At 36.6% G+C, this 25,747-nt stretch overlaps 1 protein-coding gene across 4 annotated transcripts in view; it reads left to right on the top strand.

Annotated features, from left to right (window-relative positions):
- LOC114003637 (pseudouridine 5'-phosphatase) overlaps positions 1-25,747 on the top strand; it is a 61,987-nt gene that overhangs the window by 15,322 nt on the left and 20,918 nt on the right. For all 4 annotated transcript variants that reach the window (XM_039383394.1, XM_027750792.2, XM_039383392.1 and 1 more), the window contains exons 2-3: positions 8,685-8,903; positions 18,529-18,758. In XM_039383394.1, coding sequence (XP_039239328.1) covers positions 8,685-8,903; positions 18,529-18,758 — 449 coding nt within the window. The remainder of the gene's footprint in view (positions 1-8,684; positions 8,904-18,528; positions 18,759-25,747) is intronic.

Raw genomic sequence — 25,747 nt, forward strand, 5'->3', positions numbered from 1 at the left:
CTCTGCTCTGATCCTCAGCCCCACATGAGAGGCAAGGGCTGTGGTCATGTAACTTCAGAGAAGCCTGTGGCTCGCCTGTAGGAAGTCCACTGTTATGTGGTATTGGAATTTCATTATATTGGTATCTATACCATGGTTTTGAGGTTCCTTCTACAGTTTTCAAACAGGTATTACAGTTTATAAAACAATTTTCAGTTTGCTGTATCACACTTATGAATCTCAAAGATCTGATTCTCGTTTTTTTTTTTTTTTTTTTTTTTTTTGTAATTTAGGTTATGGTTAGGATTAGGAGTTCTTGGTATATAACTGTTAAAGAGTCACTGTGATCGGGTCTTGCAGTATTCTGACTCTTTCCTCTTGATTGTAGATCGTCAGCCATGATGGGACATCCTCACTCTGGGAGAATCAAGCTATTTGATGATGTTTGATTTTCTGCTCTTGGTGTTATCACCACAGAGAAATTACTCCATCAGCAGATTTACTTCAAAAATTTTGGGTGCTCTTGAGTGGACAGAAGCGATTAGCTTTATTAATCTGTAGTTCTTTACACTTCCTTTGTGGTAGTATGTTTGACACATTGCTGCAATTAAGTTTAGAACATTGTCCAAGATCATAGTGGAAAAATAATGGGTTTGTTTTCTGTTGAAGTCACTCTGTCTTTTGAAATGTTTCCACTGTTGAGGAAACTGACTTTTTGACGGTGTTACAGAAAGTGATTTAGAAACATATAACAGTGAAAGTCTTCAATTTGCAACTTGATTAAGCCTTTTATATATGTGTATATCTATCTATCTAACTACCTATCTATCTATCTATCTATCTGTAGTCTCCGGGGCAGGAAAAAGCTTTCTGAGAATAAGGAAATCAGTATTTTTAAGAAAGCTATGGTGCGCTGAGGAGAATTTCCTGTATGGTATCATTTTGTTGGGGTTTTTTTGAGGAAGGAAAAAAATTTTCTGACCCTTCTTTCCACTCTCATGACTATTCTTTTTTCCATTGTTGCTCTTTTAGGTTGTGGGTTAAACAGAACAGATCTGGGATGGTTCAGGAAAGGTTATGTTTTTTATAGCTTTTCCTCAAGAAAGTATATATTTGTATTGGGTGTGTGAAGCAAGGTTTTGGTAGTTGGAAGGGGTGGGTTGTGGAGTGGGCTGTTGAGGTGGCTTTGTGAAAAGCTGCCAGAGCTTCCCCAGTGTCCAACAGAACCAATGCCAGCCCACTGCAAGATGGATCTGCTGCTGGCCAAGGCTGAGCCCATCGTCTGGGGGTGACAGATTTAAGAAGGTAAAAAAACTGCTGCGCAACAGCAGCAAGGACAGAGGAGCAAGAATATGTGAGAGGAACAGCCTTGCAGACACCAAGGTCAGTGAAGAAGGAGGGGGAGGAGGTGTTCCAGGCGCTGGAGCAGAGATTCTCCTAAAGCCTGTAGTGCAGACTATGGTGAGGCAGCTGTACCCCTAAATCCCATGGAGGTCCACAGTGGAGCAGATATTCACCTGCAGCCCCTGGAGGACCCCATGCTGAAGCAGGTGAATGAAGAAGGCTGTGATCCTGTGGGAACTGCATGCTGGAGTGGGTTTGCTGGCAGGACCTGTGACCCTGCAGGGCACCCATGCTGGAACTGTCTTCCTGAAGGACTGCAACCCCTGGAAGGGACCCATGCTGGGGCAGTTGGTGAAGAACTACAGTCCATGGGAAGGACTCAGACTGTGATAAGTTCATGGAGGTCTGTCTGCAGGGGCAGGGACCCCACAATGGAGCAGGGGAAGAGTGTGAGGAGTCCTTCCCCTGCAGAGGAATGAGCGGCAGGGACTTGATGAACTAAAGGCAACCTTCCTTCCCTGCCCACCTGTGCTGCTGCAGTGGACAAGGTAGAGAACGTGGGAGTAAAATTAAGCCCAGGAAGAAGGGATGGGTGCAGGGAAGGTGTTTTAAGATTTGATGTTATTTCATATTCCCCTACTCTGATTTGATTCGTATAATTTCCCCAAGCTGAATCTGTTTTGCTTGTGATGGTAGCTGGTGAGTGATCTCTCCCTACCCTTATCTTGATCCACAAGTCTTTCATTGTATTTTCTCTCCCCAGTTCAGCTTAGAAGGGAAGTGACAGAGCAGTTTGGGTTGGGTACCTGACATCCAGCCAGGTTTAACCCTCCAGAATTTTCACTAAGAAGATATCGTTGGTTATTCTTCTGCTGAATTTGATAATACAGTGATCCTTCTGGTTTCATCTATTTTGTGTGGTATTTTATCCACATGCCTTGGAGCATCTAATTCCAAAACAACTTTATAAACCCTGTTTTGTGTTCCTCGGGTCTGTGAACTGCTGCTATGTGTTGTCAGCAACATCTCAAGAAGAGGAGGTACCCCCTTGGTGAAAGGCTAACTTCTTGTGAACATGTTATAAGCTGATAGTGTGTTCAGAGCTGGCAATTACTCCTCTGGTTGAGAACATTCCTTGTGTAACACTGTTGCCTTGGTATAGTCGCTCATATGTTAATGGTGGTGTAACTGTGACCTGACTCCAGTCTCCTCATACACATTTTAAGAAGCTGCTTCACTGTTAACTGTAGGTTTCGATCCTACAGGCGGGATTTTTTAGGCACCATATCAACTGCTGTTTGCATAGTTCTATTTTTAATGGTTAAGGCTCTGCGTAAGAGTTTAGGAAAGCATATCAGGCAGTTTCTGTGAATCAATGGCTTTTCTATTTTTAAGCTAATATGATGCTGTCACATAGGTGATGCTTAGTAAGTACAGTTTTAGAATGTTTTGCATTAAGTCATGTATATTGCCTGCTATTTCAAAGTTGGATTCCCTCGTGCTCTGGAATTGAAATACGGACTTCTCTTTACTTTTTCATGCGCTATTTTGTATTGTACCAGAGTATTTGTTTACAGTTCCACATCAGAAGAACGTTTGCATGGTTTATTTGTGAACTGTTTCTTTCACTTCCCTGTGGCATTAAAAGGAAGGATAAGGTGTATATGAGAATACAAGACAGCATTAAGATAGGTCTGCTATATTAATGTAAACTAAAAGCCTTTTGAATTTGTTCAGAAGCTTCTTTCCCTCTCCCTAGAAGTAACATGTTTTTCTGCATATAAAATGAGAAATTGGCTTCCTCTGTAGCTGCCATTGAAGAATTCTCCCAGTAACATAAGCCCAGAGGGGCAAATACGTGATACTCATTTGGGAACAGTTCCATGCAGCTGCTATTGTTTGGGCACCAAACATACTGTCTTTTTAGACCTGTTAGCAACAACCTGAATTCATAGTAGGATGTCTGAAATCAGAGAAGGGCAAACAGATTGACCGCACTGACTTAGCCAGTGGCAGTGTGTTTCTCTGGACTTAGTGAAGTAATCACTGTGTAACGTATTCATCTATCTTAGAGTGTACTTATATTAATATTCAAGTACAATGAAAAAAAGAAGAAGGTTTGCAAAAATTAAAGCCCCAGAATACTTCTACCTGCTCCTTACTAAAATGAATAATGGATCATTTTCAGTGAATTTTTCTAAGCGCTAATCAAAAATATAATGATGTGCAGATCACTACTCAAATTGGAAGCAGTCATTTTAATTTTCAGCAATTATAGTAATTTTTTTTTCTTTATCTTTGGAGGTTATGGTTTATCAGTCATGTAAAATGGTTTACTGAATAACTTGCTCTTTATAACTACCTCATGATTTTGAAGTAGCTATTATTTGGTGTTTAGTGTTTATTTTAATAGAGACTTCACCTTCCTTTAACTTCCAAGTAACAATAAGATGAACTTAAGTGGTACTGGTTATGAGAGTAGATCAGCTGAAAGGTTAAAGACATGAATACTGCAGCAGCATTTCCTTTAGTTTGATGGTCCAGACTACCTTTAGGTTCAGCCCACCTGGTTGGGTACATCAGCACCACATGCCTTGACATTTAGGCATGGCTCAAATATTTTGGTTGAGCAATGCGTGAAAGGAGTGTTTATTTCATCCTGCGACAGTGACTGAAATGGGTGTCTCTAAAATGATAAATTTAGATTTCATTTTTCTTCCTAAGCAAGTTCATGGAAGGAATCAGGGGGAATACTACATTAAAGAATAGAACATTCCTTTTCCTTGTCTTCAAAGAATAGAACATTCCTTTTTCTCCTTTTCTCCTTGGTAGGCTTTCTGTGCTAAGCAGTTTAAACCACATCTCTTTAATGAACCGTTGAGTCAACAGGCGCCAGGTTGATTTGTATTCACTGGATTGTACTCATCCTGAGTTTTATTCTTTAAAAGACAGCTTTTGCCTGTAAAATACAGTGCTATGCATAGACTATATATAGGTAAATGTATAAAAATATATGCTTATATGCTTTATCTATATATACGCAAGCATATAAATGGATTATATGTATAAAAGTGTATATATATATATATGACATAATAGCATAAAAAAATTAATGTGATGTTAGAAAAGTAGGCTCAGGCCCTTAGGGTGTTTGAAAGGCTGAGTTTCGTTTTCTGGACTAGTGCTGTAACACTTAGGCCATTGCACAACAGATAATTTCTGTTGCCTGCCTTCCTCATCCCAACTTTTGTTGAGCTGCTGTATGTGATTTTGAGGTCAACTGTGAAACTGCTGGGTTTTTTCTTCTATTAACCATCATAGGTAACCATAGTCATGCATTTTTAAACTGGCTTTCATAGTAGTGAAAGTATGAATGAAAGGATGTTGGAAGTGCAAGACTGACCTTTTGCCACAAATTGCAAGATAAAATAAAAAATAAAATTTAAAAAACTTTCCCTTTATTTTCTGGTCTTTGCTAAGTCAGGAGCCTTCAGCTCTAATTCTTCAGTGGTTCCAAGTGGACTAAATTATTTTTTTGCAATTTCAGACCTGTTCCAGTGACATTTGTATAGTTGCTAGTATTTTGCATCGTTTATACTGGTTTTGTCTGTCCTGTTTGACTGCTGATACCTCAAGAGGAAAGTCTTAAATTCTCTCTGAAAGAAATTATAAGGATAGCAGAAGAATGGGGAATGAGTTATGCACAATGCTTTATTTAGTGACATAAAGTATTGCTTCCTCAGTGACCCTTTTTATTTTTTTGGTTTGGTGGTTTTGGGCTTTTTTTTTCTTTTTTTCCCTTTGATTGTTTTTGAGATGGAACTGTAATTGATAAGTTGTGGATAGTAATATCTTAATTTCTTTTTTGTGTTGAGAGGATTTTCCTTGTTCCGTTCTGTTTGCTGTTCAGTAGCTTTTACCTTGCCAGTGGCTCTTCCTAAACTCTGTGATAGTCCACATACCGTTAGGAATTGTGTTGGATGTCCCACTGCTTGATACTCATATCCTCAGTTATATGGATATTTCAAGAATCGGTTCACTTCTGTGACTGAATGAGCTACGGGCATGTACTGCCTGTGGGGAGAGAGGTTGTAGAATGGAAAGATTGATGAGTGATCCCTTTAGAGCACAGAGACTTATTGAAAGACATCCATTTCCTTGCTTTCACGTAGTGCTGCAGCATTTTTTATCCTCCTGAGTCTCACAAACTTGACACGACTGGTCAGTGAGCTGATCAGCCGTGTCTTTGTACGCTGGAGAGAGAGAGAGAGAGGGAAAGGAACCGTGAGCTCATGATTTTGCTGATGTTGAAATAGGTGGGCATGAGGACCATTGATTGAGTTCTGCATGTGATACTCGGGACTCGACAAAAGTCAGTCTTTTTGATGGGAAATCTGTCACTACTTTGGCTTTGCCATTACTCTGTTTAAATCCTATGTTCTTTAAAACTGTTCAGTTGATTCAGTGGGATAATAAGCACACAAGGGTCTGTGTTATATTTAAATCCAGAAATGAGAGAAAATGTGAATGTTGTTACTATTACTATAACTCCATGATTAGAGGAAACATCTGATACTTTCTGGAGTCTTGATTGCCCCCACCATTCCAGCCGTTGTATAGATTTGTTTGCAAGTTTACGGTTTATGCTGTGCTAAATACCATCAATTGAGTTGCAAAAAGCAAAGGAAAAATTCACACTTCTATAATTATATTCTGATTTATAATTATATTTATTTCTTGTACCTCAGTTGAGCATTTCAGTAATATGTGTGTTTTTTTTACACAGTTGCATACCCCAAAGAGATTAAAGGAATATTGTGAAAGACTGATTGGAAAGCAAAATCAGTCTCTGTGTTCATTCACTATTGATAGTGATGAAATCCAATGAGATTTTCTCAGTCTTGGGCCACAGTGTTGGTAAAAATGACTGTGTTTGAATTTGGCTAAATCAAATACTGAAAATGGTACTCTTCTACATTTAAATAGAAATCTACCTCACAGGTATGGATACAAGAAACCTGTTGCTTAAATTAAAATTCTTCTCCTTAACCATTTCAATATCCCTAAAAAAACCAAACAAACAACAAAACAAAACTCTTGTTGAGTTTCAGTGTCTGGGATCTGATTTTGACTTACTAAAATATCTTGAATACACAAAATTAAAATTCTGTTTAAGACGGTTTGAACTCCTAGCAGAAGGATAAATCATAGGTGTATTTCATCTGGAAAGCTTAATGCAAAGTTGGGATGGGTTATTCAGACAAAGAACTCAAAACTAATGATTAAGATGAGCTACAGCTAAAAGAAGCTTTCATGCCAACTAACCCTACCTCCTTGATAAACTACAGATTATTTTAATAAATTCAGAACGTGTAAAACATTCTGAAAAAATCAAGTTCTGTATTCATTCATGAGGTCATAATCTTCTGTAATAAGCTGTCCTCATGTGTAAGTGATTGCTAAAGCTGAGGTTTAGATACTGCTTTGATGCTTACTGTACCCTCTGCCTAGGTAGATCTGCACTTCTAATTCTGACTCTGCAGTGATTTGATCAGATCATGCACTCCACTTATGCACTGTGGTCTGTTGCCAGGTGACCTGTAAGTCTTTCTGAATGCACATCAGCATATTTTTGTGCCAGATAACAAATTGAGTAATCCAGTGCCTCTGTCATTCTTGTCGCTTTATTTGTATTTATTGTGACTAGCTTTTACACACTGTAAACAACACCAGTGGAGCTGCCTGTGCTGTTACATAGAAAAAGGGTTGCTGTAAAAATGACTAGAAGATAATATGTAACTGGGGAATGAATATTACTCATTCCCACTGAAATGTAGCAAGTAGATGGACAGAACATCCTGCTGATAATGTCCATGTAAAAAATATATCAAGAGATGAGAGCTAGAAATGAGAAGAGTATTTTCATTCACCAGTCAGCTATGTGATACTTAAAATGCAGGAGACTTTTTAAATTAGTATCTTTAGCTATGGAGTTGAATCTTTCACTTTCAGGTAGATTAACATGTAATTATCATAGAGACTCATAGGAAAATTTTCATGTTCTAGAATTTTTTGTTTCCTTGTTTTGTTTTAATTCTGCTTAGCTTGCTATTTATTATTTAACAGGATGAGGATTAATTTTCTTTCTCAATTTTAAATTTAGAGTAAGAATTTTATGTCCTTCAACTGGTGAGTCTGAGATATAGAAGAAAAAACAGTGTATAAGAAAAAAAGGAAAGGGGGAACTGTGAATTTTAAACATTGTATTCTTAATTTACCTTCTCACATAAATTATTTCACTATTTTATTATCTATAAAAATGTTTTTACATGACAAAGGACGTTGATAAGTGAAGTCCTGAATTTCTCTAAATTTCTCATAAGAGCAACTTCTTTCTTTCCTTTTTTTTATCTTTTTCTTCTCTTCTCTTTCATTGCTAAAGTGATAGTAATAAACATACCTTTAGAGATACAGAAGGCAAAGACATGCATGACAAGGAAATTAAAGCATGGTTAACAGCAATAGCTGGCTTTTCAAAGGACACTACTTGAAAAGATAAACAGACTGGTAGAAAAGCCAGTGTTCAAGATCTTTGCTGAAATGAAGCCAAGAGCTGAAAGTACATTTCTTCCCCATATTAGTGTTAAATTAAATATTAATGACCTTCTTTTTCAAAGATTTGTTGGGGGGGGGGGAGAAAGGACAGATTATTTGTTTCTATTAAAAAAATAGCTTGAAAGCTAAAACATCTTTGACATATAAGCTGCCAAAATTCAGCCTTAAGTTTACTCTTGTCTGAAATCCCCTGGAAATACAAGTGGGTGTGTTTTGCTGGAGTAATCCCATGTAAATGCAACACTGCCAACAGCACTATAGTAATGACTGTTACGTCTTTGAAGGCACTCAGAAGCTTCTGTTCAAAGACACTTTTAAATAATTAATTCTTATTTTTCTTTTTTCAATTTACATGGAATGTGTAATGACATCCCTGAAGTACCAGATTTCCTTCCTTCCCTTCTTTTCTTTCTCATAGAAAGCATAGAGTATTTTAATTAAGACACTTCTTGCCAACTTGGATAGTAAAGAAAGGTGATGAAAGAGAAGGTCCGGATAGTTCTGTGTTGAGACCCTTAGTTACTGCAGGAGCGACAGCTTGAAAAACCTGGGTACCTGTGAGGTGATCCTGGAAGCCTGGGATCCCCTCTGCGATTAAAGGGAGGCAGTTTTACTCGCTTCAGTATGAGCCCTCTGGCTCCTGGCAGTTCACTCTCTGACCGTTCATGTGGTCCATTTGCAGGACAGCTGCCTAGCTGGCTATACATGGGCTTCATTTTCTTTCGTTTCTTTTGTTTGTTTGACAGATACCGAGCGTCTGTATTCAGTAGTGTTCGAAGAGATCTGTGGGCGTTTTGGAAAATCATATACCTGGGATGTGAAATCCTTGGTTATGGGTAAGAAACCCCTAGAATCAGCAGAAATTATTCGAGATGTTCTAGATCTTCCAATAACCAAAGAAGAGCTACTAAATGAAAGTAAAATCATGCAGGAGAAGCTGTTCTGTACTACTGCATTAATGCCAGGTATGTTTCTTTTCAATATTTGCAAACTCTTTATGGAATTATTTAAATGCTAGTCAAGCAGAAGTTTGTAATCTGTCTTCCATAAAACAGTTTCTCTTACAGATTCTGTTTCATTGCTGTCATTTTAGCAAGTCTTACTCAAATCCACGTGTTATTTACCAGTCTAAAGAGATATTTTACCTGTCAAGGAGTACAGAAAACTTCTTTCCCTATTTACTTGGAGCAAAGCTTTTTTCTAGGTGTTTTAAAAGAAAAAAAAGGACTAGGTACATATGCGTGAATTCTGTTTTGTAAACCAGCCATTCTTTATAATTGTTGTTGGCAGCTTTCCCTGACTATGAGCATAGCCTTGTTTTGTTAAGCACAAATAAAATTACCTGCACATTTAAAAGTATGCGAGCCCATGAGTTCTTTCAGTTGGGATTAATCTCACTTAACCTGAACACTGAAGCTCAAGTAACAGTGTCTGAGCGTGTCACTGGCGAGGGAGGGTTCCTCAGGTTATCCTAAGACATGAGTGTTTCCTCACCTTTTACCAGTGATATTGCAGAATGCCCAAATGAGTAGCTTCAACCAGGTACCTCAAGATAAGCAAGAGGAGGAATCTTATCTGTAGTGTGAATGGATACTTTTATATTCAATTACATTTAGATCTGAAATGCTCTAGAGAGAAATCCTCGACCATACAAGATTAGCGATACCTAAACCTAGGATTGCTGGTAACTTTATGTACAATGTTAAACTTTCTGGAGCAAATAATTTATGAAGGGAAAAAAAAGGAGGAGATGGAGAGGAATATAAAAAAGTATTAGAAGTGAAATAACTGCATGTCACTGTACGAGTTTGACTGTTATCATTTTTTCTCTTTGAACGTGTACTCATTTGTTCTGACAATTTCTACCGTGCATTCATGTTTTAATTTTTAGATGCTTTTTATACCTAGTTTCATAATGCATTAGGAGAATGAAAGTTAAAAATATGTGATATGTTAGGAATAAATAACAAGCAGCAAAAATAAAAGGTGCCGTTTTTTTAGCAGCTTAAAAAACTTGAGTATTTTGTGCAGCCAATTTAGTTATCTCTTTAATGTGTTTTATGTGCAAGGTTTTTCAAATTGCATCTCTCTCAATCATAGTTCCACTTAAAACTGTAAGCCTAGTTAAACTCTTCAAAACAATGAGAAATATGGATTGATGTGTTTTTCATTTTTCATGTCAAACTTCTGGGGCTAAATTTTCAGCTATATCTTTTGCAAGCCAAACAAAAAAAATGTAGTCTGGGTTTAGAAAATGCCAGATGGACAGACTGGGTAAAATGTTAGGAGGCATGGAGAAGAGTTGCTGTAATGAAACAACGTAGGTAATAGATGCTATTAAGTAGATATTGTGTGCCAGCTGAAGATTGTGATAATGTGGCTGAGCTGGCTTAAACAGAGTTAGAGAGGTGAGGGAACAGATTAGCTGAAGGAAACATGAGGTTTTATGCTGTTCCTGACTTCAAAAAGTGAATTCTGGGCTTGCTGAAGCTGGGCTATTATGGATGAAAACAGCAAAATTCTTACTGTGAGAAGCAAGTAAACATTTTCATCATCCCCAGAATTGTTCAACTGATTATCTTTTCAGTTCAACTAAATACACGTGATAACTTTCTTCAGGGTATTTTTTAAAGCAGAATTGATGTGAACTAACATACTTTATGCTCACTGGCCATTGTGGAGAGCAGAGGCGTCCTTGGTCACTAAACTGATATGATCTGTCCTTTACTTGGAGGCAGCATATGGGATACAAGCTAAATTGCCATGAATTTTGAGAGACCAGGCTGATGTCAGTTAATAAGGTAGAGGGAAATGGCTCCAGCTGCTTACCATCTAGTTTCTTTAAGGACTGTTCTCCAATCAACCAGATTTTTAAATCTGATATTTTCTTCTGCCCTTTTGTATCTTCTGAGAGTGTTTATTCATATAATCCTTGTGGATTTGTTCTGCAGTCTCTTAATGTTCTTTAATTAAGAATGGGCTTCTTGCATATGTTGTGTAAGATATAAGACTGATGACATTTTGAGTTTACACTGTTCTCTGACTAAATCGATCTTTCAGATGGTTACAGGTAAATACAGGAAAGTGAAAGTTAATTGTCATATTAATGGCATAGGATGACTGAAGTGCTGTATCTCTGGCCATCTTTTGACAGTTAATATTCAGGTGAGGTTCTATTTTTTAATCAATTTCTAAAGTTTGTCCAAAAAATAAGATTGAAATTTGATTTGGTGGAGAGCAGAGCTAAAAAATGACCAATGATATTTAAAAAAGTGACTCAAGCAAATCAGCATTTGTTTCTGGATGTGGAATGAGCTATGCACATAATTTTGCCAAACATGATAGCTCTATTAATTCCCAAATCAAGTAATTGACAGGTGTGTCGGTGACGGTTAAGGATAGTGTGGAAGTTGTACAAATATTTAATTGGCAAAACAGTTCTTTGTCTGACAGGTTAGAAACCTGGTTTCAGCTGGGATAGAGTTTGTTTTTTTCTTTGTTGCAGGTATATTGATGTGTTTTAGATTTAGTACAAGAATAAAGTTGATAACACGCTGATGTTTAAGTAGCGCTTGCCCCAAGTCAAGGATTTTTCAGTGTCCCGTGCTCTGCCAGTGAGCAGGTGAACAAGAAGTCAGGAGGGAGCATGGCTTATCTGAACTGGCCAAAGGGATATTCCATACCGTAGAACATCATGCCCAGGGTATAAACTGGGGTTTTTACGTGGGAGAGGGACGAGTTGTGGCTTTAGGATGGGCTGGACATCAGTCAACAGGTGGTGAGCAATTGCATTGTGCATCACTTTTCTTTCTTAGGTTTTATCTCTCTCTCCCCCTTTTCCTTTCATTTTGCAATTAGTTGTATTAGTATTGTCATTATTATATTTTACTTTGTTTTGATTATTAATCTGTTCTTATCTCAACCTACAAGTTACTTTTTTTCCTGATTCTTCTCCTCATCCACCAGGGAGGACACATGCACTGAGTTAGCAGCTGTGTGGTACTTAGTTGCCAGCTGGGCTTAAACCATGGCACAGGCTATATTACAGCCATACCACTTAATGTGCAGCACTTCTGAGGCATGAGTGGTTGAAGACAGAATTTTGACTATTTCAATATGGCTGAACTGACAGACAAGCCTCAACACATCTGGCTGTGGTCAAAATACAAATTTCATCTAAGAAGAGTCTATATCCATTTCTAATATGGAATTTTCTGGTAACTATTTGAGAGTTTTTCACAGTTTGATTTATTTTTAGTTTTGAAAGAATCTTAAGGAATGGTAGTTTTGATTCAGTGGAGAAAGAAATTAATCCAAGAGAACACTGACAAAATGACAGGCCTACCACTGTGCTGGTTTTCTAAATATTTCTGTAGGAGTACAGACATTGTTATCTGCAAGAGTAATATAGTAGGTTTTCTGTTTCTGCAAATGCATTTTTAGCATTTCTGTGTTATAGGGAAGTGCATAGTCTGAAGAATAAGGAATGACAGGTGGAACAGAAGAAAACCATGCATATGTATATCTACCTATACATGTTTAAGTGTGCTTTTGCATAATATAAACCTAGAATATATACAGAGCCAGAAAAACTGAACTCCAAGTTATACAACTGCCAACAGTTACTGTGATCATGTCAGGATTATGAAACTACTGCTATTCTTTCATAGTAGTCTCTGGTTTGGCTCATCATCATTATCACAAAGCACAGATCCTTAAGGATTGTGTGACTGTGTATCCCTTTCAGACATTTTTCATTCCTGGGTTGTTTTTACAATAACTGGGATTTAGTTGTTGCAGCTCTTGTTCAGCCAGTGCAGAATGTGATGTGCAAGCTATTTTTCAGTTCAAGTACAGTTGACTGTTTCTTGCAGCCATGAGGAGGTAATTTTATACCTCAATTTTAGTACCAAATGAAGCCAGTCAGAAAGCATAAAAAGAGAAGAAAGGAAAACAGTTCAAATTTCAATGGAAACTCCAATTTATTTTTTTCTTCAGCAGTTCCATTCAACCAGCAGTCTAGTGAGCTTAACTATAGCTTCCTTGATGTTGTGCCCCTAACAGGTAAATAGACTTCCTAGCATGCTATCTTTTCTTTTTGTTGCTGTTATTGTTTTAATGCTAGGAAACTCTAGTGAGTCAATACTCAGCTCAGTGAGCCTGTAACCCCTAGATATCAGTCAATTAGATATCTGCAAACTCAGAATGCTGCTTTCTGTTTGGCTGATTTCAAAGATTTGTCCTTTACATCAAGTCCTAAAGGATTGCAACCCAAACATGCTTTTATCAGGAAATCAGAAACACAGTTGATGCAGGTTCTAAATTATGTAAAATTTAGTACTTATATTTCTTCTATGACCATGCATGTGTCAGTATGTCCAGACTAAAATGATAATAATGATTCAGTGAATAAGGAGTCTCTGCCACCAGAAAGATCTCTGGTACTTTTTAGAAGGCAATAAGATGAGAAAACAAAATTCTTTATTAGTAGTCAATTACCTTCCAAAGTGGGGAATAGGTTAGTAGTTTCAATCTCCAGTTTGTAGCTCAGGGAAAGGATAACATACCCTTGCAGATAGCATTTTTAACAAAAAAAGAAGCAGGTTGATCTGAGAGTTACATTTCCATAGTCTCATGAGATTTAGGAATAGAATAGAATAAAACAGAACAGAACAGGACTATTTCAGTTGGAAGGGACCTACAACTATCATCTAGTCCAACTACCTGACCAATTCGGGGCTGACCAAGTTAAAGCATTCATGGCAATTAAACCAAGTAGTGAATAGCCCCACCTCTGTCACACCGTCACCTTCACAGCAGCAATCCTGACTTCTCCTGAGGATTGCAAGAAAGTGTAGGTAATGAATAGCACTGTGTTGATGGGCTTGCAATTGTTGTAGCACACCAGACTACATAAAAAATATTTTTTAAAGATTTTATGGCTTAAGTTAACAAACAACGGCTTCTTTTTGTAAGTGAAATTTTTTTGTGTTTTGTTGAGTGCTTTTAATGTTCAGATGCTGCTGAGGTTTTTGCCATAGAATTGGTTTTATAAACTTAAAAGACTGTCATGGAATTGGCTAGAAATCTGGTCAACCTGCAAAGCTCTGAGTGGTAATGCTAACTTTTCTTTGACTAAAGAATATGATGAAATCTTGAAAAACTTTAAGTTTGGCATCTTATCACATTCAATGTAGGAACTGTAAATGATTATGAAAAAAAGGAGCAGTCTTTTAATACAGAAGCTATTTTTATTCTTAAGATTTTCATTTGTGCATATGGACATAAATCATCAAGATGTGTGTTTGCCCAGTTTATGATGGAGATCACTTTCTTGTCTATTTTGAAAAACATACCCTTACTGGGACATATTCATAGAAAAAAGGTTTGGTTAAAGATATATTAGAAAAGAATAGAAGAGCTTTATAGTATCTCCTTTTTTGTCTGGAAACATTTCAAAAGAAATAGATCTGAATGTGGAGATAGAGAAGTGATATAAGTTAAGAACAGTGTTATGTTCAGTGATAGACAAATACAAGAAAAGGGATGGTACAAAAATTTGAAATGATATGAGATAAAATATAACAAAAATACACGTGTTGTTCATTGTCCTGAAGTATTCTGCATGACACAGAGACCATGTTTGTATAAAGCTAAAAGGAAAATAAAAATTCCCTTTGTTGTTCATCACTTTGTGCTAGCTTTGAGGAGTTTTGTCTTGTTAATTTTCACTTCATAGTGAGTAATGCCATTTGATTAAAAAATGTGATAACTTTAAAAAAATCATGTGGAAAACAGTGTTGTAATACCATGTAAGTAATTAGATAGGGATTCTCATTAGATCATTTTAGTGTAGCATTGTTTGGTTTCCTGAACACTTGCTGTACATGTTTGTATTAGTCAATGAGAAGGAAAAAAGTGACAGTTAGCCCAAGGGTTTTGCTGTTCAGTATGAGTCTTATTTTTAGTTGATCCAATGTATTAGTCACCATGATTTCAGCTGAATCTAAAAAGTGCAAACACCACATTTTGAGTCTAATGGAGGGATAATACTTCCTTTTTAAAAAAAAGAAATATATATTTTTATATATGATTTTTTGCAATTTTCAGAACAAAAGCTGATCTCTTTCTTTGAAATGCATCTGTGGTCTCAGAAGAAATAAATCCTTTCTGTTGGTTTAATTTGTTTTCTTTTTCTTTTCCCAAACTTGATAACTTCATTGACATTTGTGATTAATTAGGTGTTAAAGATGCTGACATTTAAAGTTGATCCTTTTTCTTTGCAGCTACTGTAACGAAATTGAGCTTACAATTCTTTTCACCTATTTTTCTTTCCAATAGTTACCAGTGTTGAACTATTGCATTTAGCATATATTAAGCTTCTGTGTCTGTTCTAAAATTTCACATTTAAAGACATAGCATAAAGAAACAGTATTTACTGCTTTGGTTATCTGAAAAAAATGAGTACATTTGGAAATAAAGCATAGCAATGTGGGGTACTCCTGATTTTTTTGTAATTACTTGAAGAATTCATATACTGCATAAGATAGTTATTGCCTGTGTGCCACATTAGAAGTGTATCCTTATCCTGGAAGAACAGGGATCTTTATTTCTTTTGATCTTTCTTTATTTTTTGTTCTTGCTGTATGTGCCTAAGCTTTCAGTCAGAAGGGTGAAAGGTGGTCCCAGGAAGTCTAACAGAGGGGGGTCCGTCTGTGATGGATGGGCCCTGATGTAGCAACAAGTAAGTTAGAAGTTATCAAGATCACAGGAATTTTCAGCGTAGTTCTTCATGGTCTTTGAGTTCTTACTTGGTTGGTTTGATTGTCATTTGATTGAAAAATCTTTGTAGCTACAGAGGGTATAATAACACAGGATATACCAGGGGAATTCTTACAGATCTTTAAAGCAGTTCTTCAGTTCCCCTTCTGTTGATATTTTCTTTTAAAAAAACACTATAAAGATACTGAGGAAGATATTATCTTCCTAATAAAGAATTATGTGCTGAATTGGTACAATAATTGTGTCAGTAATTTGATGTGGTGGCTAAGTGTCTAGAGCTATACTGGTGGTAGCTGATGCCAACAAAAATGGATTTTCTTGACCTATAGCTTTTACAAAGAGGAAAGCAAACCTGGAATGAAAATATTTTTCATCTGTTTTGAGTTTGTCAAGTTATGCTAGCTACTCTTGCAAATGCAGTTTAATTTTTTTCTGTGCAGCTGGTTTGCCTTTTGCTTTTTCTCTAATCTATCTTGCTCTATTTACATATACATGAATAATCATTTTTTAAATGGCATATTCTTATTAAAGTGCATTTTCTGAATAATGTAAATATTTGCTTTCTGGAGGTATTAAGGACAACCGCATTTTAGCTCCCTTGTTGTGAGGGAAGCCAAAAAGAGAAATCAAACACGCACCTATACACAGTTACACACTAAAATCATGATGTGCTGGGGGAATATAAGAGAGGACCCTGGAGAAATAACATTTCTGCAGCAGTGCTTTTCTGTGGCTGGCTACTTCCAATAGAAATATAGAATAAACATACCCTGTGAGAGATGAACTGAAGCTGTGATGCAGTGGGACTGAAGAAAATTAGCTATTTGAAAAGAGCACAACTTTAGAGAAAACTAACTATATCGTAGCAAGGGCGTAGGAGATAGGAAAAGTCTTCTGCTTAATCTTTGGACTTCTTTATATTACTACATACGACATGCTAGCCTTGCTAAACTTTGCAGCTTATTTAGAATAAGTTCCTTAGAATGAATGCATTTTATTTTAAAGAAGGGATGCTTAGGCTACTGCTTTACATTAAGGTATCCTAGTACTTCATTAATTTACTATAGACTTACTACATGTTTCAGAATGAAGACTTAAATTATCTGGAATAAAAAGTTGAATTGTATTTAACGTCATATTTTGGTGAGAGGACATAATAGCATCATTTGGGAAAAATGCACTTGCTTAGTATAACCATTTAAGGAGGCACAGGAAGGCTTTCAAATGGATGATGCATTGATATTAGAGGAGGAATAGCACTTGTTATTTCTGTCCATCTCAAAATCTAACATCACAGAAGTGCGTGTATTTAAAGTCATCAAATATGAACATGGAGCTGGAAATGTCAGCTATTAATTGTTTGCTTAGATTCTGGAGAATAGATGAGAAATCTGAGAGAGCCATACCTACAAGTCCTAGTTCGAGACAGGTGGATTAGTTAATGCACCTATTTAGTAATCTACACACTTTATTATCAATAGTACTTACAAATTCTCCAAGTTGGGCATATGACTATACTTGGGAAAAATGTGTGGCAGATTAGGTGGTTGATTTTAGAATTGAAAGGCTAAGTCACATGGGAAATGCAAATCAGAGATACTGGTGTGGCAAAGGAAAGAATTAAATGGGCATGAGGAGTAGGAATGGTTGGAGGGAGCGGGGACCAGACGTAACCATGACAGTGAATCAGAAGGAAGGGAATAAGATTATTTTAGTGTAACCAGACATGAAAAATATAAGAACGCATGCACTTGGAAGGTAAAAACAGAGAATTGTGCTCAACTTGTTTCAAAGAGCCAAAAGTCAACTGGAATCTACTTGAACCTAAACTGCCTGAAACTAATATCCTGTGTCCAACACCGTGGGACAGATTTATGCCAAGAAGCAGAGCTGAAATGATTATACAGATATGGAGGGATTTTCTCTTGTGAGTTAGTAAAGACCAGACATCCGATCTTGTTCTTCATTACACAATGCTAATTGTTTTTTTCTGGGAGAGGTATTCAACATTTAGGATGCTGCAGAAAAGGAGCATTAAAACCCCCTCAAAGAAAACTCAAAACTTGCACCTAATAACGGTGTGTGTTTCCCTCTTACACAGACTGCTGTGCTTTCTCTGTTCACTGCATTAGCCTTCCCTAGAAGACTGGATCAGATTGAAGTTGCTACCCATTAGGCTTGAGGTGTTCATTACTCTGGGTTCACAGCATCAATAGATAAAGCTCTGGTATTAACAACTGTGACTGACAGCTGCTCTCCTCTGCCTAGTGTTACTTGCTTTAATAATTGCAAAAGAGAGAAACTGAGCTCCCTTAGGGTCTGGTTTGAGCCAGTTGGATACCTGCTTCAGAAACTAAAACTATGCCATCCAGTGAGAAGAGTCTATTTTTTTGATTCTTTTCTCAGGAGCATAACTGTATATGAAAGAAAATGTTCTCCCAAACTCTCAGAGTTCGAAATAATAAACTTACATAATATGGGGACGTTGCTTAATGACTTTCTAGTGGATGTCATCATGTAATGATGTTGAACCCATTTTGACATATTTTGAGAAAAGAATCACTTCGATAACAGAACAAGTATATATATACCTTGAGGAATGTTCCATGGTTTTTGTCTGGAGAAGGAATGTTTCAGATATAGCAAGAATTTTCTTTCACACTAACTGATTGAAATAGGTTATTTTATTCAGTAAGACAGCATTGTTGAAATATTGCTAAATACTTTGTAGTTAGGTATAAACATTAATACATATACCAACATACATGCGTATATATAAAAACTAAAACATATATATTTGTCTTGCAGGGGTCGATAAGCTGATCCGTCATTTACACAAACACAACATACCCATGGCTGTTGCCAGCAGCTCAGATGAAGTCTCATTTCAGCTGAAAACAACCAGACACAAAGACTTTTTTGGTCTTTTTCATCATGTTGTGTTGGGAGATGACCCTGAGGTGAAGTGTGGCAAGCCACACCCTGATCCATTTCTGGTTTGTGCAAAGAGATTTCACCCTCCTGCACCTCCAGAGAAGGTAAGAAGGGGGAGGGGGCAAATTTGATTTAGGAATATTCTCTTTGGACTATATTTGGATTTTTTTTTTAATGTGATAAATACTTAGATTAAATTTAATATAAAGATTATACAAATCAGCAACTTCTGTTTTCAAAGATGTTTGTGCTGTTGAAGGAAGAGATTTCCCCCCACTACATCTAGTGTTTGTAATGCAGATTGCTCTGATTTACTACACAGTAGCATGCAGTAGTATGCTACACAGTAGTAATGATTTTCTGCTGTGTAAATAAATCTACAATCTTAACTTCACTATTCAAAGTTTGGAAACGGTTGTTTAAACATAGTTCAGTTTATTTTCCATACATTCATAGCTGATTTACCTCTTAAGTATCAAAGCATTAAAGATGGTTCTTTGTGAACAGGGCATATATTTTTCCTAAGCCACATCTTTCCTGTTACAGTCCAAATCTCTGAGATCATAATTCTTGTTTCTGATTTAAAACTATCAGTTTGAGCAATCTTTCTCAAATAGTAGGTGTGTTTAGTTTTTCTCTCTTATATATAACTTTCCAAAGTTTATTCTGAAATAGAAATCTGCAGGGAAAATATTTGAAAGATAAACTGAGAGTTGTTAAAATAATGTCTTCACTTTTATTTTAAATTAAATTGTCTTTATCCATAGAATATTTTTCTCACTTCTTCTCTGTCCCGAGTGGAACATAAGTTCTGAAGTTTCAGAGTTTCATTACTGCAGAAAAATGCATTACCTACTAATTTTAAGGAACAAGTTTAGGTAGATTAGACTGTGATTACTGTTCTCTCAGTAGGATTATTGAGGAAAAAATGGCTACACAAATACAATTAACTGATTCCTCAGCCTTTCGTACTTCGAATTCTCACCCAGAGTCTAAATGGTATTTTCATTGCCTGAGAATACAAAGTCAAATAAGTTTGAGGCAGTGTGGTTTACTGTTGAACAGTGTTAATCAAACTGTGTTAATCAAACATGGCGTTGTAGGGGCGTGGTAGATACTTGTGTGAGTAGGCCTTGTGTATATGGCTTGTTCCAAATGTTGAAATCTGAGCAGCAAGGCTGTAGATCTCACCTTAGAGTCAAGGAGTTATGAATTTTGAATATGTTAATATTCAGTTCAGAGCACATATTGGGAAGCAGCCCAAGGTTTTGGAGAGAGGAAGAGAGGAGTTGAACACAAGCTTAAACCACAGCTTATTTTTTTTTTCATATAAAAATATTCTTCCTTGCTTAACTGTATGTGTAGGGAACAAAAAATCAGGGTATGTTCCTGTAATGTTGTATGGTATGTTTTTTTTGGGAAACAGGATGAAGTGCATAATTGGATACTTTTTAATTGGATGGAAGTATAGCTGTAAGCTGTTCTGTAATTCTGAAAGTAAAAGAGCAGAAAGTATTGATAATTTATATAAATCTGGGTTGTAACTGTTACTATCTCAAGAAGTAGGAAAACTGAATGTCAGCTGTGTTAATGGCAAATTAAACTATAATTTCATGTGAGGAGCAGAAGGACAGCTTTCCCAAAACTCTTTGTCTATTTGGCTCTATTTCAGAAAAGTCACAAATTGGTAATAATTAAAAAGGACAAAAACATTAAAAAACAGCCCAAAAGCAAGCAGCAAAACCAGTGACACTGTTGTAGATAATTGTTTGTTTCCTTAGTTATGTTAGCAATGAAAAAAATACTTGAAGATGATAGTAGCATCTATATTACACTTAATATTTTTAAACGATTTTAAAGGTATGTTGGACAAAATTTCAGATTGTATTTTTTACTGGGTTTGTATTTTTATTTTGTTAACCTTTTTTTGAAGAACAACATAAATGTTTGAATATATGTTTTTCCTCTATATGAGTTTACAGCATCAGCGTTCCCTTAGTGCAGATTAAATTCAACTGAATTTTTGTTGCATCTACAAAAATCACAAATGTTGAAGTGTGGGAATTTAGCACAAGCACAGAACTCTCAAGGGGATGAAAAGTATTTAAAGTGATATATAAATGGATATGATATCTGCTTTACTGTCGTTGAAGGATGTCATAGTTGTCCATCTGGGAATTTCTTAAATGTTGACCTTTTTGTTTGCAGTCTTTGGTTAACTAGGAACTTAATAGGCATAATGATGAAACCACAGCACAGGAATTTTGAACAAGATGCACCCTGCAAATTCAGCCTAGGTCTTGCTGTCTGGTGATACGTGAAGCATCATATGAACTTGCAAAACTAGCAACAATGCACTGTCATATAAGTAATTAATTAAATCAGGTAATCAAAATATGATCTGGGGATTAAATACTAGAAAACTTAAATTTTTCTAAAATTTAAATTTAAAAACATATACTCAAATTTCTGATCTCAAATGCACAGATGCAACTTGTATGAAAACCATCTGGAGCTGTACATATGTAGAAACAATGTGTTCTTGAATATTATAGACATTTCAGACCAGAATGTTCAAAACACTGTGTTCTTTTTCATACATTTTATTTAGACAATTAAATAATACTTTTCATAGTATTATTTCTGTTTGGATTTTGGTGAGGGAATACTTAAACAAACTGGACATGAGTAAGTCCAGGGACCCTGATGGGATACACCCTCTAGTGTCATTGCAAGACCACTTTACATACTCGCTGATCAATCATGGCCACTGGGAGAAGTGCTCAAAGACTGGAGAAAGCAAATGTCACTCCTGTCTTCAAGCCAGGGAACTACAGGCTGCTCAGCCTCACCTCAATCCCTGGAAAATGGTGATGGAAGAACTAATCCTGAAAACCATTTCCAGGCACAGGAAGGACAAGCAAATCATCAGGAGCAGTCAGCATGGCTACACCAAGGGAAAGTCATGCTTGACAAACTTGATTAACTTCTATAATGAAGTGACTGGCCTGGTGGACAAGGTGAGAGCAGTGGCTGTTGTCTCCCTGTGCTACAGGAGTGCCTGTGACACTCTCACCCGTATGATCCTTGTAGAGAAGCTGTGGATGAGCAGACAGTGACGTGCTTTGAAAACCGGCTGAATGGCCAGGCCCAGAAGGTTGTCATCAGTGGCACAAGTCTAGTTGGGTGCCAGTGAGTAGTGGTCAATACTGGGTAACATCTTTAGTGATGTGGTTGGAATGACGAGAAGAGAATGCTCAGGGGGATCTTATTAATGCATAGGAATACCTGAAGAGAGACAGTAAAGAAGAAGGAGCCAGGCTCTTTTCAGTGGTGCCCAGTGACAGAACCAGAGGCAGTGGGCAGAGACATACACAGGAGACTGAGCACACAAAAACACTTTTTTTACTGTGAGGGTGACCAAGCACTTGCAGAGGTTGCCTAGATGAGTTGTGGAGTCTCCACCCTTGGAGATACTCGGAATTTGTCTGGACACAGTCCACAGACTGAATGAGCTCTGGAGGTCCCTTCCAATCTTACTTATCCTGTGATTCAGTCATTAACTTCACAGATTTGATCAGGGGAAAAAAAGTAAGGAAACAAAAGTACTTTTGCTGAACAATATTTTTCTGTTCCACTTTAATTTATAGGGCTCGCATTATTAAAAATCATGATTTTTGAATTTATAAATACTAGAATATTAATTTTTGCTTTAAAAGAGTTCATACTAACATGGCCATTTGTATGTATTTTTATATTTTTATATATATATATATAAAAATTTTCAATACTGTCTTGAAATTTTATTTCATAATAACAAAAATTATATGCTAATAAATTTAATTGAAATATGGCTCTAACTGAGAGGGCTGCAGACATTCCCATGCCAACATTTATACATACTTCCAATACACTTCTGTCATCAAAACCACATAGATTAATTATCCTCCTACTTAAGGATGTTGTGGGCTAGGGCCTTTCTTTCCAGTATTTTGGTTGATTTGCCTACAGCTTTTCTGTAAAATAAAGGACCTTACTAGTAATTTAAAAGCAAATAAATGCATTTATATCCACTGTTTAAAAAGAGGAATAGATTGCAGTAATACAAATGGTCATAACTCTCTTATGAAGAATCAATCTGTTCTATTTAAAAAGTTCCAAGTGATGTAAATCATCACCTTAATTTAAAACACTATTTCTTTGCAGTTTCTTCCATTTCTAATTAATTAATTGATCCCATAGTTACAAATAATCTCTGTACCAAATCTAGTGAGAGCTCATTAAAATTTTTTCAGACTGATTAAATGGCATTAGGATTTATGAGTCTCAGTGGACTTTTTATGTCATAGAACAGAGAAGTTCAAAGAGAAATTTCTGCGACTTTTGTGCTACAGAAGATGTAGTGAAAGAGCAATAGATTCAGAATGGTATGACATTCAAATATTTTGTAATTTTATTCTGTATTGTACAAATAAAACAGAGGATGAAGAAGGTTGATTTAGCACTTAATGTGACCATCATTTTTGTGAGTTTTTTGTAAAAAGGATGCTAAAACCTTTTTTTTTTATTATCCCCTTTTTTTTCCCTTTTTCTTTTTTTTCCCCATTCAACTTCACCATTTTTGGTGTATACATGTAGTGTATATATTTTACTTACTATGGTTTTCAGATAAGCACCTATTTTATGAGTGGTTTCTCTTTTTCCTGGAGGTTTAATTTATTAGGAGTACTTTATGTAAAGTACAGAAATTACAGACATGAACAGCCGTTTTAGGTGGTGCACTGAGCTGTAAATTGGAATGTCTGCTGTTGAAATCATGTATTTTAGTCATCATAAATCTGCCCCTTTTCCATTTTATAAATTAATTGACTTACACTCTTTCATGAATGTTTGCAATTCACAGATTTGTTATTTGAGAAATAACAAAAGTATTAAATGCAAAAGCACATGGACATTTTTCAGCTTAGTTCAAATCTACATCAATGGCTGTTTCTTCAAGCTTGACTCTAGTCTGTCCTTTGCATAAGCCTATGTTACCAACTTGTCCTCATCTCACCTTCTAAATAGCTGTTTGTGGTATAAACCATTCTGATTTATGCAAGTTCTACTGTCTTATGTCCTTCGACTCGCATTTCTTACTAGTTATTTTAGCATATTACTAGACACTTGTTTTTTCCAGGTGTAACCTGCCATCGTAATGGTCAGAGCGTGCCTGACATTAAGTGTGTCAGGCTGCATTCAGGAGGACAGATGACGAAGAGTTTGTAGTCAATCACTGTTGTTCTCAGACACTGCAATCTGTACAAAGATAGTTACAGCACATGCTAGTGGCTGCTACTGCGTGAAGAGAGTGTTGCTCCTCAACTCTTTCTGAATGATGGTGCATTTTGAGGTAGAAAGCAGAATTTGGGCTTTCTTTTTGGAAACCACTTGACTGTTTTGTCTGTACTGATGTAATTACAGTTCATCAATTAGTTCAAATTAGGCATTTGATGGATTAGAGCCAATAAAGAACTTCTTGTGTTGTCTGATTTGTTGGTACCAACTCCAAGTGTAGCCATATACTTAGTACACTGAATAAAGGTCTGGGATGTTTGAGTGTTTCTGGTGTGTGTGTTTCCTTGTTGGATAATTTCCTCACTGCTTGCACAGAGTGCCCCTTTGGAGTCTCCCATCTGCAAGGTTGTGCTCCCTTAGTGTTCCTGTTAGCCTTGCATCCTGTGCTGTGCAGTGGCTGGTTTCCGGAGAGAGCAACGAAGTCTCTCCCTTGACAGAAGTGTGTTATGGTGGGGATGAGGCTCCCTGGGAGGTTGTGGGACTGCTGAGCAACTGGTTAAAACCACTATGAGAGATTGAAACCACTGCTCTTGAGTACACACAACGTGCTTCAGTTTACAGCAAAAGCAGAGTTCACTCCCTTAATGAATTTAGATTACGTAGATTTTACTGTTATTGTACATGGAGTGACTGGGAAGTGAATGAACTATGTCCCATAGTTTCTGTGTACCCAAATTAGTTTAGTTCTGTCATGCAAAACATGCGCTGAAGTGTTGAAAGTGGATAGCAACTGAAATCTGAAAGGGTGTATCTACTGGCTTGAGAACAGAATGTTTCCACTTCTCTGCCTTCTAACTAAGATGAGGTGCCAAGTTCAGTAGGAACCTCCCTTTTTCTGATTTTATAGCTTTTCTGAGAAATGAGTTTTTTGCTTTCATGTATTCATCCAAAATTGCCCAGTCTCAACAGCTTGTGTCTTTTTATCAGGATCTAAACATATCTTGCAGTTAGTCTTTTGTAAAGCATAATTGGAAAAGTAGTTCCAGTGCATTTCAAAAATGCCAAGAAAAATTCTCCATAGAGAACACCAAATATGGGAGATCTGTTTTTAAGGTGACCAGAAGAGAGTTTTGTCCTTGTCTTGTCTCCTCTGTGGAATTCTTCTTCAAAAAATTGGGGAAAACATCTGTTTGAGCACTTTTCAACCTGAGAAATTCAGTCTTCCAGTCTTTGAGTTTCCTTGGGGATTGTCCTAATCACCACACGATACATCAGCTGTTTGCTCATGAAGGGTCTTGACTAGAACTTTTTCCTGAATTCATAAAACCGTTACTTTTCTTCCTCTGCAATATGACTGAAGACTTATTTCTAGATGTCAAGTTGTGTTTTGAGTATTTAGTATATGTTGCTGGCCTAGTTCTTGAATTCCTGCTACTATGGGGCACTGTGAAATAATAAACAGCATAACTTTTTCTTATGGGTTCCCATTCCTGCTGGAGAAGCTATTGATTTCAGACAGACACTGGAAAAATTTAAAGGAATAAATTATTAATAAATCATACTTTTAAATTGTGTATTAAGCAATTTAAAGTAAGTAGGTATAGAACAATGTGGGTTTATGTGTTAAGACCTCCATCTTGAAATACTGCTAGAAGCTTTACACCTTGGGATGCAAAGAGCTCAGCACTCTAGTGGAATGTGCTTTTAATGTGATATACTGCTGAATAGTCTGTTGGCTGAATCCTGCACCTTCCTCAGCTTCTACACACTTAACCATGTAGCCCTTACTTGTGTCTCCCAGGCTGGGTGATGAGGT

This window comes from Pipra filicauda, unplaced genomic scaffold (genome assembly GCF_003945595.2).
Source record: "Pipra filicauda isolate LSUMZ 115617 unplaced genomic scaffold, ASM394559v2 scaffold308_size869403_pilon, whole genome shotgun sequence".
NCBI classification, from domain to species: domain Eukaryota; kingdom Metazoa; phylum Chordata; class Aves; order Passeriformes; family Pipridae; genus Pipra; species Pipra filicauda.